The 15,318-nt window shown below is 38.6% G+C and overlaps 1 protein-coding gene and 1 long non-coding RNA gene across 25 annotated transcripts in view; one reads left to right on the top strand and one right to left on the bottom strand.

Annotated features, from left to right (window-relative positions):
* Positions 1-9,443, bottom strand: part of LOC138424843 (uncharacterized) — a 62,468-nt gene extending 53,025 nt beyond the window's left edge. The window contains exon 1 of the long non-coding RNA XR_011250988.1: positions 9,089-9,443. This is a non-coding gene — a long non-coding RNA (uncharacterized lncRNA). The remainder of the gene's footprint in view (positions 1-9,088) is intronic.
* The window catches only part of MME (membrane metalloendopeptidase), a 109,006-nt gene extending 95,302 nt beyond the window's left edge, over positions 1-13,704 (top strand). For all 24 annotated transcript variants that reach the window (XM_069562253.1, XM_069562168.1, XM_069562178.1 and 21 more), the window contains 3 exons: positions 194-289; positions 634-710; positions 12,491-13,704. In XM_069562253.1, the coding sequence (XP_069418354.1) occupies positions 194-289; positions 634-710; positions 12,491-12,590 (273 nt within the window). In that variant the 3' untranslated portion in view covers positions 12,591-13,704. The remainder of the gene's footprint in view (positions 1-193; positions 290-633; positions 711-12,490) is intronic.
* The last annotated feature ends 1,614 nt before the right edge of the window (positions 13,705-15,318 follow it).

Raw genomic sequence — 15,318 nt, 5'->3', positions numbered from 1 at the left:
TTATTCTTTTCAGAGTATTTGTAAATAAATTCTAGATGTCTTTCTAATCCATTAAATACTTGAAGGTTGCCATAACTAAATGCATTATTCTGGTGATTCTGATATTAATTACTTGGTCATATGATCTTCAAATAGGTTTATGTATAAATTTAGAAATTATAAACATCATGTTTCTATTTCATTAACTGCCTAGGCCTATCAAAACTATGTTAAAAAGCATGGTGAAGAAAAATTACTTCCTGGACTTGACCTAAATCACAGACAACTGTTCTTCCTGAATTTTGCCCAGGTATTGTTATCTTTCTTGATTGATAGATATGAAAATCATTTTGAGTTATAATTTCATACTAAGTTAGATATTGCATACTGAGTCTTCTTATTTTAATCAGTTGTGGCAGAGCATTTGAATGACTGACTTTCATTGTGTGTAATAGTCTGTCAGACCATATTAATGATAATTATGTTTCTGGTTGCCTATTATTAAACATTATTTGAAGAGTAATTGGTTGTGGAATGCAGAATTTCTATTTAATTTTTGCAATAGGAAGTTTGCTTTTCTTCCAAACTGCCCAAACAAGTAATCCTTGATGCAACCTGAGCTCACTGCTTTCCTTTGTCTATTTCTATCTCTAGGTGTGGTGTGGAACCTACAGGACAGAGTATGCACTCAACTCCATTAAAACAGACGTGCACAGTCCAGGCAATTTCAGGTGTGTGGATATCAATAGTGTCAAAGTGCTCCAATATTGGCTCCATGATTTCAGATTTGGAGGGTTGTTTTTGACTCTGATTCTGTACAATTTGGAAATCCAGTGTTTTTCTTTTTCCTTTCTTTTTTTTTCCTTTTTGTTTTTTGAGGGTCTCAGAAAGAATTAAGCAAACACATCAAGATAAATGTCAGGTTTACATAAGCATAGCCTTGACTGCTCTTATCCTCAGACTGTATATGACCCAGGCCCAGTTGTTAATGAATTCCAACAAAGATGTCACCTCAGAACAGCGGCTCTATTTAAAGCTAGCAGAGACATTTCTAAGAGGCTACAAAAGGCAAAGGTCTAGAACCAGTGAGTAGCTGTTCCAAAAAGATTTCCATTCAACACAGAGGAAAATTTTCTAGTAATTAAAAGGTCCCAACTTGGAGTAAAGTTGTTCCCAAAACTCCAGGAAAGAGTATGATGAAGCAGAGGTCACAGAACAGCCTGGCAGGGAGGCTGGAGGAAAATTCTACTCTGTGCAGAGTAGAAGGTTGAGTTATAAGGTATCTAAAGTCCTTCCCTGGAGAAGGCAATGGCACCCCACTCCAGTACTCTTGCCTGGAAAATCCCATGGATGAAGGAGCCTGGTAGGCTGCAGTCCATGGGGTCGCAAAGAGTGGGACACGACTGAGCGACTTCGCTTTCCCTTTTCACTTTCTTGCATTGGAGAAGGAAATGGCAAACCACTCCAGTGTTCTTGCCTGAAGAATCCCAGGGACGGGGGAGCCTGGTGGGCTGCCGTCTATGGGATCGCACAGAGTTGGACACGACTAAAGCGACTTAGCAGCAGCAGCAGCAAAGTCCTTCCCAATTCAGAAAACCTAAGAGAACACCAGATTGAAGGAAGATCAACCAACTGTCATTTGAATGTTAAATTGTAAATCCTTGTGTGTCTGTTTTAGGGCTGAGTTCTTAATTCCCACCTCTTCCTCGGGTACTAAACTCTTCATCACTGACTTACTGATCAGCAGCAGCACCTCTCAGGCATGAATGTGTGAAAAACAAATTAAAATTTCTGTAGGCTTATTGGGAAACAGTTTGAGAACAAAAGAAAACTCATGGGCTAATTTTAAAAGCTTCTCCTAAAACAAACATAAACATACTACCCAGATCATTCACTCCTGAAAAAAATGCACATTCAATTGTGAAATAATAAAAAAGCATATTTAAAATTAAAGAATTTACTCATCTTATTCTTGTATCATCATCACCATTTAATATTTGTCTTAACAGTTTTTTCAAATTCATTCATTCAATAATTGACTATTGTATGCCTATTATATGTTTAGTGCAAACTAAATTTATCCTTGCTAGGATGCACAAATTAGGTTCTTTTTTATATAAAAAAGGGAAGTGCTGGTCACTTAGTCACTCCAACTCTTTGCAACCCCACAGACTGCAGCCCGCCAGGCTCCTCTGTTCATAGAATTCTCCAGGCAAGAATACTGGAGTGAGCAGCTGTTCTCTTCTCCAGGGGATCTTCCCAACCCAGGGATTGAACCCCGGTCTCTTGCATTGCAGGCAGATCCTTTACTGTCTGAGCCATGAGCAGCATAATTCCTAGACCAATTCTCATTATGGTTTTGTAATTTTTAGGTTTTTTTTCATTTTTATTTTTAAAATTTTACTTCCAGTTTTATTGAGATATAATTAACATACAGCACAATATAAGTTTCAGATGTATAGCATAATGGTTCAAATTGTATACATCATGAAGTGATTACCATAACATTAATAACTTTATTGAACTTCTGTCATCTCAAATAGATACAAAATTAAACAAAACAATACTTTTTCCTTATAATGGGAACTCTTCCGTCTTACTCTCTTAACTGTCATGTGTAACACACAGCAGTATTAATTTTATCTGTCATGTTGTGCATCGCATCCCTAGTACTTATTTATTTTATAATCAGAAGTTTATACCTTTCAACTACCTTCATCCAATTCCCCTCCCCCTGATAACCACAAATCTGATAGATTTTCCTCTGAGTGTGTTTCTTTATTTTTTTAATATAAATTTATTTTAATTGGAGGCTAATTACTTTACAATATTGTATTGGTTTTGCCATATGTCAACATGAATCCACCACAGGTGTACACATGTTCCCCATCCTGAACCCCTCCCCTCCCACCTCCCTCCCCATGCCATCCCTCTGGGTCATCCCAGTGCACCAGCCCCGAGCATCCTGTATCATACATCGAGTATAAATGACTTACAATACCATGTTAATTCCTGCTGCAAAACAGTGATTCAATAGCTTTAATGTTTTAAGGTTGTCTTTTTCCTTACTGAAGTCTTTAGAAGTTAAGGTCTAACAATCCGGGGATAACAGAGTATTTATAAGCTCACACAAATGATCATAACTAATCTGTCAAAGCTCTGCCCTATATATCATCATGAACCAAAGCATATATCCATAAAAAGCTGAGGTTAATTTAAATAATTTTAATCCAGTACTTTGTATGTACAGCATCCTCAAAGAATAAGGGGTAGCATATTAATTTTTTGACAGCTAATGTTTGTCTCTTGATTATTATCATTTTCATTTTAACCAGTGGATTAAAATTTCTGTGTTTAAAATAAATTTTCCAACTTCCTGCCTTATTAACACAGTATCCCGAAGAAAACCTCAGCTTTCTTTTTTGATGATGCAGATTTTTGTTATGAGTAATACTTAACGGTTTCACTGTTTATTAGGTTAGTGAAGGCCTCAGAGGCTGTAACATGTGGAGTTACTCCTACACTGTAGAGCCATTATAGTGATTTTTTTACTTTTCAGTTAAGGTTTTTTATTAGGATTTTTACTTGTTGTCTCTTCCCTAGTATTTTTTTTCTTATTATGAAATTGCCTGCCTTCAGCCATCCCAGTTCTCCATTCCTGTTGGCTCAAAAAACATATCCTACAGGTTATGGTAGAAAATGAATGCAAGCCTTAAATTAAGAAAAACGCTGAGTTCCATTCAGGGCTCTGCCATTTATGAGCTGTTTCTTAACCTCTGGGTTTCAATTTCTTGATATATAAAATGAGAAGTCAATTATAATGAGAGTTGCTTGGGGGTTTAATGTTAATGTATATAAAATCTCTATTGCATATATGTGCTTGAAAATTAGTACCTGAATTACTTTTATGTGAGAGAAATGTGAACAGAATAAGAGTTCCTCTGAATAAAGCGTATGGATTTTGCAGACATTCCCTATTAGCTGACAGTCAAGGGTTTTGGGGGTTTGTTTTCTCATTTCTTATGTCTGCATAGTTCAAAATGTCAATAACTGATCACCAGTAAGTGATCATATATGTAAACAAGGAATTTTTTTCCACCTCCAATTTTAAACTGAAAATAGTGTTTTGTTATAAATATGCAAAATTATTTGTAACTTTTAGTTTCTTTGTTCTGGCCCAAAGATGCCTCTTTGACTATTTTTCATTCCTAATAAGAGAAGTATGTGTTGATTTTTTATAAAAGGGTAAGTGGAATGGTAATCTTTTTTCCAGGAAAATTATTATTTTCTCTGGAGGTAAAGGGATTTCCTTGGCAAAAGCTTGAGGTCACATTTAGTTTTGGAAACAGGCTGCTTCCTGGCTGTACAAAGTAAAATACATTTTTTTTAAAGAACCTTAAAAACTAATAGACACTGAGTTGCTATTGAAAAATTGTGTGTAGTGGTTTCTGTAGAAATATTCCTAAAATGAAGGGAGATTTTGTAACTTTATGCTTAAATAACCACACTATCAAAAGTATAAGGCCAAGTATAGTTGCTATAAAGTTGAATCTATAGAACCACATTGTGAGTGTGTGTGTGTGTGTGTGTGCGTGTGGGCGTGTGCGTGTGCATGCGCGCTCAGTTGCTTTGTTGTGTTTGAGTCGTTGCAACCCATGGACTGTAGCCCGCCAGAATCCCATGTCTGGGATTTTCCAGACAAGAATACTGGAGCCAGTTGCCATTTTATACGCTAGGGGATCTACCCGACTCACAGATCAAATCTGCATCTCTTGCATTAAAGCTGGATTCTTTACCACTGAGCCACCTGGGAAGCTCACACACAACACTAGGTTTAGGCTATAATTATTTTATTCCTCCTAACCAAAGTCTTATGTACTTTAAAATTTAGTATTTAAAGTGAAAACCTTTCCTCCTGATATTCTAGAAATTTAAATGACTGCATTTTGAAATCTAGTTTTTGTTAGCTCTTTACACTCACTTCAAGTAATGGTTGCTATGATACTATTTATTATACAATCTATAAATATGTTTCTAAGGGTATTCAGATATAATATTTCTATATAAGATATAAGGGTCTGATCATTTTTTAAAGTAAATCCAAATAGACAAAAACGATACCCATGTCTGCTTCCTAAATAGTATGGGTGCTAATCTAGATACTTAGATTGCTTGAGATCATCCTCTAACCAGAATAAAGTATATTTTATAGATCCTAGTAGTAGTAGTTCAGTCACTCAGTCATGTCCAGCTCTTTGCGACCCTGTGGACTGCAGCATGCCAGGCTTCCTTGTCCATCACCAACTCCCAGAATTTACCCAAACTCATGTCCATTGAGTCAGTGATGCAATCCAACCATCTCATCTTCTGTCGTCCCCTTCTCCTCCTGCCCTCAATCTTTCCCAGCATCAGGGTCTGTACAATTGAGTCAGCTCTTCGCATCAGGTGGCCAAAGTATTGGAGTTTCAGCTTCAGCATCAGTCCTTCCAGTGAACACTCAGGACTGATCTCCTTGCAGTCCAAGGGACTCTCAAGATTCTCCTCCAACACTGCAGTTCAAAAGCATCAATTCTTTGGCACTCAGCTTTCTTTATAGTCCGACTCTCACATCCATACATGACCACTGGAACAACCATAGCCTTGACTAGACGGACCTTAGTCGGCATAGTAATGTCTCTGCTTTTTAATATGCTGTCTAGGTTGGTCATAACTTTCCTTCCAAGGAGCAAGCATCTTTTAATTTCATGGCTGCAATTACCATCTGCAGTGATTTGGAGCCCCCCAAAATAAAGTCTGACACTGTTTCCCCATCTATTTGCCATGAAGTGATGGGACCACATGCCATGGTCTTAGTTTTCTGAATGTTGAGCTTTAAGCCAACTTTTTCACTCTCTTCTTTCACTTTCATCAAGAGGCTCTTTAGTTCTTCTTCACTTTCTGCCATAAGGGTGGTATCATCTGCATATGTGAGGTTATTGATATTTCTCCCAGCAATCTTGATTTAAGAATTTTCCACAGTTTATTGTGATCCACACGGTCAAAGGCTTTGACATAGTCAATAAAGCAGAAATAGATGTTTTTCTGGAACTCTCTTGATTTTTCAATGATCCAGCAGATGTTGGCAATTTGATCTCTGGTTCCTCTGCCTTTTCTAAAACCAGCTTGAACATCAGGAAGTTCACCGTTCACGTATTGCTGAAACATGACTTGGAGAATTTTGAGCATTACTTTGCTAGCGTGTGAGATGAGTGCAATTGTGCAGTAGTTTGAGCATTCTTTGGCATTGCCCTTCTTTGGAATTGGAATGGAAACTGACCTTTTCCAGTCCTGTGGCCACTACTGAGTTTTCCAAATTTGCTGGCATATTGAGTGCAACACTTTCACAGTATCATCTTTTAGGATGTGAAATAGCTCAACTGGAATTCCATCACCTCCACTAGCTTTGTTCTTAGTGATGCTTCCTAAGGTCCACTTGACTTCACATTCCAGGATGTCTAGCTCTAGGTGATTGATCATACATTGTGATTATCTGGGTTGTGAAGATCTTTTTTGTACAGTTCTTCTGTGTATTCTTGCCACCTCTTCTTAATATCATCTGCTTCTGTTAGGTCCATACCATTTCTGTCCTTTGAGCCCATCTTTGCATGAAATGTTCCCTTGACATCTCTGATTTTCTTAAAGAGATCACTTGTCATTGCCATTCTATTGTTTTCCTCTATTTCTTTGCATTGATCACTGAGGAAGGCTTTCTTATCTCTCCTTGCTGTTCTTTGGAACTCTGCATTCAAATAGCTTTATCTTTCCTTTCCTCCTTTGTTTTCACTTCTCTTCTCTTCACAGCTATTTGTAAGGCCTCTTCAGGCAGCCATTTTGCTTTTTTGCATTTCTTTTTCTTAGATAGATCCTACACCACTATTAATGCTAGAAATGTTTACCACAGCTTAATATCTAATATTTTTTAAAGAATATTCTTTCTAATGAATATTTAAAATGAATAGACATTTTAAAGTAATGTGGCTATTTTGTTCCTTATTATTCTATGATTTGGGCTTCCCTGGTGGCTCAACTGGTAAAGAATCCACCTGCAATGCAGCAGACCCCAGTTCTATTTCCTGGGTTGGGATGATCCCCTGGAGAAGGGATAGGCTACCCACCTCCAGTATTCTCGGGCTTCCCTGGTGGCTTAGATGGTAAAGAATCTGCCTGTAATGTGGGAAACCTGGGTTCAATCCCTGGGTTGGGAAGATCTCCTGGAGAAGGGATAGGCTACCCACCCCGGTATTCTCGGGCTTCCCTGGTGGCTCAAATGGTAACGAATCTGTCTGCAATGTGGGAGACCTGGGTTTGATCCCTGGGTTGGGAAGATCCCCTGGAGGAGGGCATGGCAACCCATTCCAGTATTCTTGCCTGGAGAATCTCCATGGACAGAGGAGCCTGGTGGGCTATAGTCCAAGGGGTCGCAAAGAGTCAGACGTGACTGAGTGACTAAGCACAGCACAGCACATTCTATGATTTAGCATGCCTAAGCTAAACCCTCTTTGATATACTGATGTTTCCTCCATTTACTTTAAATAGTAGGATTCATTTCTGGTATTTTATACATGGTATGGATTTTAGTGGGTCTTGTAGAATTTCTTTTAGCACTTACTTATCTTTAGCCAATGCCTGCGAATCTATTCACACATTCATTTCTTGATGAATTTATAGTGGAACACATGTGGACCAATGTGACCTTACCTTAAAAGAATCACGAACGTTAGTTAATGATAAATTTTGAAAAGTTTATTCATGAATGAAGCTAGTTAACCTTGTAGCCCTGTTGTCTGTTTTAAAAAAGTAGCAAAAGATTTTCAGAGAACTCATAAATTGTTAAAAGCTCATTCAGCCATTAAAAAAACAGTTAATTTCAAGCAGGACTAGTCAGATATGTGGTAGATAAAGTTCATTCTTGATTACATGATGTTCAACTCCACATCTCTTAGGTATTTTCAGTACAAGTGATTATTTGCCAAGGTAATAAACAGTAGGAATATGATAAAATAGCAGTAATATATATGTTATAGAATAAACTAAAATTTTCAAGAAAATTACTTTAGGAAATAATAAAAGATGTTATTGTCTCCTGTTATTATAAACACAAACATTGCATAGTCTTCATATAGTGTTAAAAATTATGAAATATGATCCCATTCTTAGAGAAGAAATTTATGTTAATCAATAATGTATCTACTTTTTGAAATAGACTATTTATGTCATCCATCCAAAGAGTTGATGTTATAAACAACCAAGCATTAATCAGAGTCCTAGGAAAGTAAGTGAAGCCCTGGTACATTGTTGACCTAGTTTTTCAGAATCAGATTATCTGAAGTTTTTGGATGAAAAGAAAGGAACTGCAATGGAAATGGAGGCCTGAGTGTCCCTTACTTTGGGTGTCATTGCATGGCCAACTCCCAGTGGTGTTTTGTGGGCTTTCTTGTTTTGAGGTATATTCCTTTAAATGTCTTTAATATTTTTAAGAGAGAGGTAGAATTAAGTCTTGGGTTTGGACATTTTTGCTGAAGTACTTATCCCCATGTGGTGATATCTAAGATAACTATCTCTTGAAAAAATATTAATAAAGTAAGAGCAAAGAGAGCAGCTCTTCCAGCCAGTGATGCTCAAATGCTCATGACCCCATCCATCAGGGAGCTTGCTCCTCAGTTAGAAGAATAGTCAGACCACCATCCTACTGTCCCTCAGCAAGCACTTAGGGTTTCTAATGAAGGAAGAGGATCAGATTAAATGAACCAAAGCCTTTCTCTAACTCCGAGTCTATGAGCCTAGAACCTTAAAGACTAAGTACTACTGTAAATCCCTGATATCTGAAATCTTATTGTTATATGTATGATCACTTTAACCAGGTATCGAGTAAATTTGTTCATGAACTTTCAAGTGTAAGAAATGACACCATGGACATTTTTATTATTATTAATCAAATTAATTCAAACTCTAAGCTCCCACCCTAAGCCAGGAGGTGAAAAATTCAGTTTCAGTCATTTTCAGTGTACTCCTTCTTAGGGTCCTACAGGAATCCAAAGGCATCTCATGAGCCTAGAAATAAGGGAATTACCTCTTTCTCTGGCCTGCCATGGGTGCTGGCATCCTTGCAGTCCTCTCGTCCTATGTGAAGTCCAGTGGCTCCATTTCCTTCCGGTGGTCATGGTCAAGCTAGACAGCAACCACTGCTCTTGATGTTCAGCCTCACTGACAGCCATGTATCATCATATCAGGGGTCCTCTCTGGACCCTGCTCAGAGAGGCAGACACATCCTTGTCATTCACACAACCTGCCTTTACTGGGCCTCTTTTCAGGCTTGAGGAGACCTTCCTCTTCAGCCAGTGAACAGATAGATGTAAATTCTTCTGCTCTACCCCTCTCCCCTACTCCACTTCATGCTGGCAAGATTCCTTTTGATCTTTAATACTGCTCTGAGTTCATGCATGACAGATCACTCAGTCGTGTCTGACTCTTTGCAGTCCCATGGGCTCAGGTTCCTCTGTCCATGGCATTCTCCAGGCAAGAATACTGGAGTGGGTTGCCATGCCTTCCTACAGGGGATCTTCCCAACCCAGAGATCAAACCTGTGTCTTCTGCATCTCCTGAATTGCAGGCGGGTTCTTTACTGTCTAAGCCACCAGGGTAGCCCCAAGATTGCTCTAGGAGTCCTCGAAAACATACAATCAAAAAAGTTTACATCTTCCCTGAATGGAAAATTTGAGAAATAACTGATATGGTGATGGGTTACACATTAGGAAGTAGGACTTTTACAAATTCGATGTGGAATGAAATAGGGGGAGGAAATGCTTTCTTTTTTCCCTCCTGTTGGTTCACTGTAACAAATAAACCGAAAACACTGAGTTTTGTTTTTCTTCATAATATCCTGTTACTCTCTACATGTAATCACCATGACCAGGTGACAGGCTCATTCGTTATTTCTGGAGTTCTGCAATAAATGAGGACTGTGCTAAGCTGTGGCGGAGCGGCAGGGAGCAAAGTATACGCCATATGTTGTCCTTATAGAGATTACAGTGTCGAGAGTATGTCAGGAAGGAAAGAAGGAGAAAAAAGTGATCACATTTCATGATAAGTGCTGTGATGAGGCTGGTACAGGTGAGAGGGGCTCACATGGACAGTATTCCAAGAAGGCCTCTAAGATGATGTGTTGAAGCAGGGGTTGAGGAGTTAGCCGCATAGTCATTGGGGAGTTAGCTGCATAGTCACTGGGGAGTAACTTTGCAGGGAGTGGGGTCGGCAGGCACAATGCCAGACAAGGGCGAGGGCTTAGCCAGTTTGCATAATGGAAGGTGGATCCATGTAGTTTGAGCCTAATGAGGAATAGGGGAAACAGATCATGAGGAGGCTGGAAGGTAGGCTGGAGCCCCCAGGACATTGGAGATGATGGAAGGGAGTTTGGATTTTCTTCAAGTCTCTAGAAGGTTATAAGTAAAAGAATTACTGATTTAAATACTTTCAAAATTTTTATTGCAGTATAGTTGATTTACAATGTTGTACTATTTTCTGCTGTACAGCAAAGTGAATCTGGCATACATATATCCCCTCTTTTTTGAATTTCCTTCCCATTTAGGTCACCACAGAGCATTAAGTAGAGCTCCCTGTGTTATACAGTAGGTTCTCATTAATCATCTGTTTTATGCATAGTATTATATATATGTCAATCCTAGTCTCCCAGTTCACTTGACCCCTCCTTTTCCTGCCTGGTGTCCATAGGTTTGTTCTCCACATCTGTGTCCCTATTTCTGCTTTGCAAATAGATTCACCTGTACCATTTTTCTAGATTCCACATATATACATTAATTTACAATATTTGTTTTTCTCTTTCTGACTTACAACATCACTGACTGCTGTGTGGAAAATGGGTTAGATGGGGAGAGAAATGTTGGGATGTATACAGCTCAAAAAAGGAAATGGCAACCCTCTCCAGTATTCTTGCCTGGCAAATCTCATGGACAGAAGAGCCTGATGGGCTGCAATCCACAGGTCTCAAAGAGTCGGACACAACTTAGTAACAAAACAGCAGTCATGCAGTTTGTATATCTGCCCATGTAGGGAGATCTCAGCAAGTTAGAACATGTTCATAGTCTTCTGACCACTCCAGTTTGCTTGCCTCTTAACCCCATGCCCCCAACCCAAGGTGGCTGAGGTGGGATGGTCCCAGTGGAAAGAGAAGGGAAGGAGCTGGTTCATGGTTGATGGGAAAACATCACCTCTCCATCACTGTACTGACCCGTGTCCTTCAAATAATGCTTGGTGCCAATAGTGAGTTGGACAGTGTTGTTTTGCCTATTGGGGTTCAAAGATAAGAGGAAATTGGCATTTTGCCAACCCTTCCCAGTTTCTCAGGCTAAATCCAATTTCTGATATCTATGGGGTTCTTTGAGGGGGAAGGGAAAATAATTGTTATTTTCCCTATTAAATCAACAGATACCTATTTAAAGTCTATCATAAAGTTACACCGAGATACCTTTCAAGATATATTCAGTTCAGTTCAGTCACTCAGTCATGTGCAACTCTGTGACCCCATGGACTGTAGCACGCCAGGCCTCCCTGTCCATCACCAACTCCCGAGTTTACTCAAAGTGACTTAGCAGCAGCAGCAGTAGCAGCATGTCCATTGAGTCAGTGATGCCATCCAACCATCTCATCCTCTGTCATCCCCTTCCCCTCCTGCCTTCAATCTTTCCCAACATCAGGGTCTTTTCCAATGAGTCAGTTATTCGCATCAGGTGGCCAAAGTATTGGAGTTCCAGCTTCAGCATCAGTCCTTCCAATGAACACCCAGGACTGATCTCCTTTAGGATGGACTGCTTAGATCTCCTTGCAGTCCAAGGGACTCTCAAGAGTCTTCTCCAACACCACAGTTCAAAAGCATCAATTCTTTGGCAATTAGCTTTCTTTATGGTCCAACTCTCACATCCATACACGACTACTGGAAAAACCATACCCTTGACTAGATGGACCTTTGTTGACAAAGTAATGTCTCTGCTTTTTAAGAAATCATAATTTTATTCTTTGACCAAATTCTTCTTAAAATAACTGCACTTCCAAACTTGAATTATTCATTTATCCTACCAAAATAGAGTATTTATAAATTAACTCCCCAAACCAAGCTTAAAATGCAGGTAATATTATTATATGCATTTTACAGAAAAGGAAACTGAGGCACAGACAGGCTAAATAAAAACAGCTCATAACTGGGATTCAGAGCATGCGGTCTGTCTTCAAAATCTGTGCACTTAACCCCTGTAGTTTGCCATCTCTCTATTTAAACATTCTGTTAATGAAAAGGAGTGTGCTCATTCTACCAGTTTTTTTTTTTGTTTGTTTTGTTTTAATTTCCTTTTAAACTGAAAGTTCCAAACTCACTCAGTTGATCTACATAAATTCTGTAGAGCTCTTACATGGTATGGACATGAGTGTCAAATGCTGATGGTGATTTTTGTTTGTTTCCCAGGATTATTGGGACTTTGCAGAACTCTCCTCAGTTTTCAGAAGCCTTCTATTGTCGCAAGAATTCATACATGAATCCAGAAAAGAAATGCCGGGTTTGGTAATCTTCAGAAGTGGTGCAGCCCTTGGCTAAGCTTGCCCAAATCACAGAAATGGGGAACTCTTTCCAAGAGAGAAGGGGTCAGAGAGGTCACTGATTATAAGGAGGTAGTTCACAGGGGTGAGAACATGGCAATACAAATGAAGTTAGGTTATTCTGGAAAAGGTGTGGAGGGAGGAGGGGTCTATCAAATCACTCATTCTCACTGTGTAAATTATGCTTAATCTCTGGACAGAATATTACCATTCATTTCGGTTTCCCATATGATCTGCCAATTTGATGTTGTCTCTTGATGTGGACCGGAATTTCTAATCAAAGGGAGAAAGAAAAGGTAGAATAATTCACTTGGCTCTGAAAGTACAGCAGTAACATAAGAGCTAAAAACGTGAAGCCTGTGTACCTATTTTTACCTTTATTTGCAACATTTACACTCCTTCAGAACTCTTCCAAAGAAATCTTATACATATTGGGGCCTTGGGACTCAACATAGTTTTAATCTAATTTTACCAGTTATCAGTTATTCATTCTGAGAGTATTCTAAACACTCTTAGGACTAAAATGAATGTCTAAAACTGTTTTTTGTTGTACCTGTTTCCACTGATAATGAGATTCTTGAGGCTCCCTGCAGTTTTCTAAGCAGTTTCTTGTTCTCTCTCAAAACTTGGTCTTTTTAAGAGATTTGTAGTAATGTATAAATAATAATTTTTATATTTAATTGTTAACTACATTTATGACTAAATAATTGTTATTATAAGTAACCATTGAATATTGAAGCTTCAGACCAAGATAAATAGTTAATGAAGCAACAAGGTCTGTAAAATGATATACAGATAAAAATTTGAGACTTTTTAAACTTATAAATCATATTGATGAACAGCTTTAAGCACAAACTTTGGGTTAAAAACTGCCCCGGGACAGTTGGCTAGAGGTACATAAGAGTTGTGGTTTAAAGATAACATAAGAGTTGTAGTTTATAAGCAGGATTTTCAAAATGAAATCTTCTCTGAGGGTGGCTGTGATAAAAGGGCACAACTGCATTTATGTAGCTCTGCGTCTCCTGTCTGTTCAGATTTGTCATGATGGAAATATTTTGATAATAAATTGAAATTGTGAACCCATTATTCACTAAGCTTATTGTGCCAGCCGTCCAGCTTTGGAAGTGCATTTCTGAATAGAAATAAGAGGCTTCTTGCATATCCAGTGGGCTTGTTTCTAAAATTCTAACTCACTTAGAGTTCTGGGAGCAGGGATCTAGTCCCTGATAGCAGTTCAGTTCTTGAGGCTTTTCTGTTCTCTTTTCCTGTCCTGTTGGCTAGTTCAGTTCATTACTTGAGTAATATTTTACAGAAGGGGTCCAAAATCCTTATTTTTCCTAGTGAAACATGAAAATGGAATATCTAAAATACAAGTATTGGTTTTCCTACCTCTTGAAAAATGACTGTTTACAATTTTTAATGGTATTGAAATACATGTACCAAAATTTCATAAAGTATAAATGTACAACTCAGTGAACTTTCTTCAGCTGAACACATCCTGTAGCCTAGGACTCTGAGAAACTTAACATTACCAGTGCCTGAGAAGCCCCTTCTCCCAACTGTCAACTGGATCTTTTTATCTCTAGAAAAAGAAGACTACTGGATAGACCAAAGTCAGAATACCAGTACCTCCCTACCCTTACACATGTGAACATCATTCATTGTACATGGCACTGTGCTGAGTTGTATGGGATGATATGATCTCTCTTACCCATGCCCAATCACTTGGTATTATCCCATCAGTTAAAAGCTATCTGTAGTGATCTCACACATAAGTCTAACCACACTTGAATCCTGGTCAAGAAAAGAGTTCATAAGCTGAGACACTAAGGACTGAAGCCTGATGTTACTCAGGAATGAAAATAGGGAAAAGTTCTTGGCAATAACTTTGGTGAGGTGCCTGCTCCATGCTGCACTGTCTACATAAATTCTAGGAGCAAAGTGGAAAGGATGCTATCCTGGGAAAGGAGTCCTTTGTTATCAGGTTCCAGTCTCAAAAATATACAGTGTAAACACATACATTTCATACTATTGCTCTTATTTCTGCTCTCTGTTCCAGCCTCCCACCACCCCTCACGTAAACACTCACAGCATTTATGCCTGAAAAACATTAAGGCCAAATAGAGCATTTGTCACTGTAATCTTATACTTCCTGCTAGCTTCAAATTGAATCTTTTAAAAATGAATGACAGATGCTATTTGACTTGTATTTTCTTGTTTTCACCACATATATCTTGCAAAGATACCATAGTTTTCTGATCTGATTTGTTTTCAGAACTTAAGAAAAAAGGTTGCCAAATGCTATAGAGAATTACAGGTATAATCAGATGACTTAGGCAGGAACCAAAGTGTTTTTGTGCAGTGTACCAGGGCTGAGACTTGACTTTTGGTTGATCAAGCGAAGAGAGAAGCCACATGTGACTGGTGTCCAAGTGGCACGTGTTTATTGCATTCTAGTCTTTAACAATGCTGTCTTAATTTCAACTCCTTTGTTTATTTGTTTGGAGGAGGGGGATTGTTTGTTTTTGCATTTCCTCTAAAACAGTGAGAAATACTACTAGCATTTTCAACCTCATGGCCAAACTGCTTCTATTTTGTCTGATAAAGCACATCCTCTAGGTTGTACAAGTGAAGTCTAGCAGAAGGGTATTGGCTCTTGCTGGAAACAAGGATGGGCTCTCAGCTTGGGGAGTAAAG

Source organism: Ovis canadensis, chromosome 1, assembly GCF_042477335.2.
Source record: "Ovis canadensis isolate MfBH-ARS-UI-01 breed Bighorn chromosome 1, ARS-UI_OviCan_v2, whole genome shotgun sequence".
Classification (NCBI taxonomy): Eukaryota; Metazoa; Chordata; class Mammalia; order Artiodactyla; family Bovidae; genus Ovis; species Ovis canadensis.
Note: the sequence above shows the minus strand (reverse complement) of the source record. Positions and strands in the feature narration are given on the sequence as shown.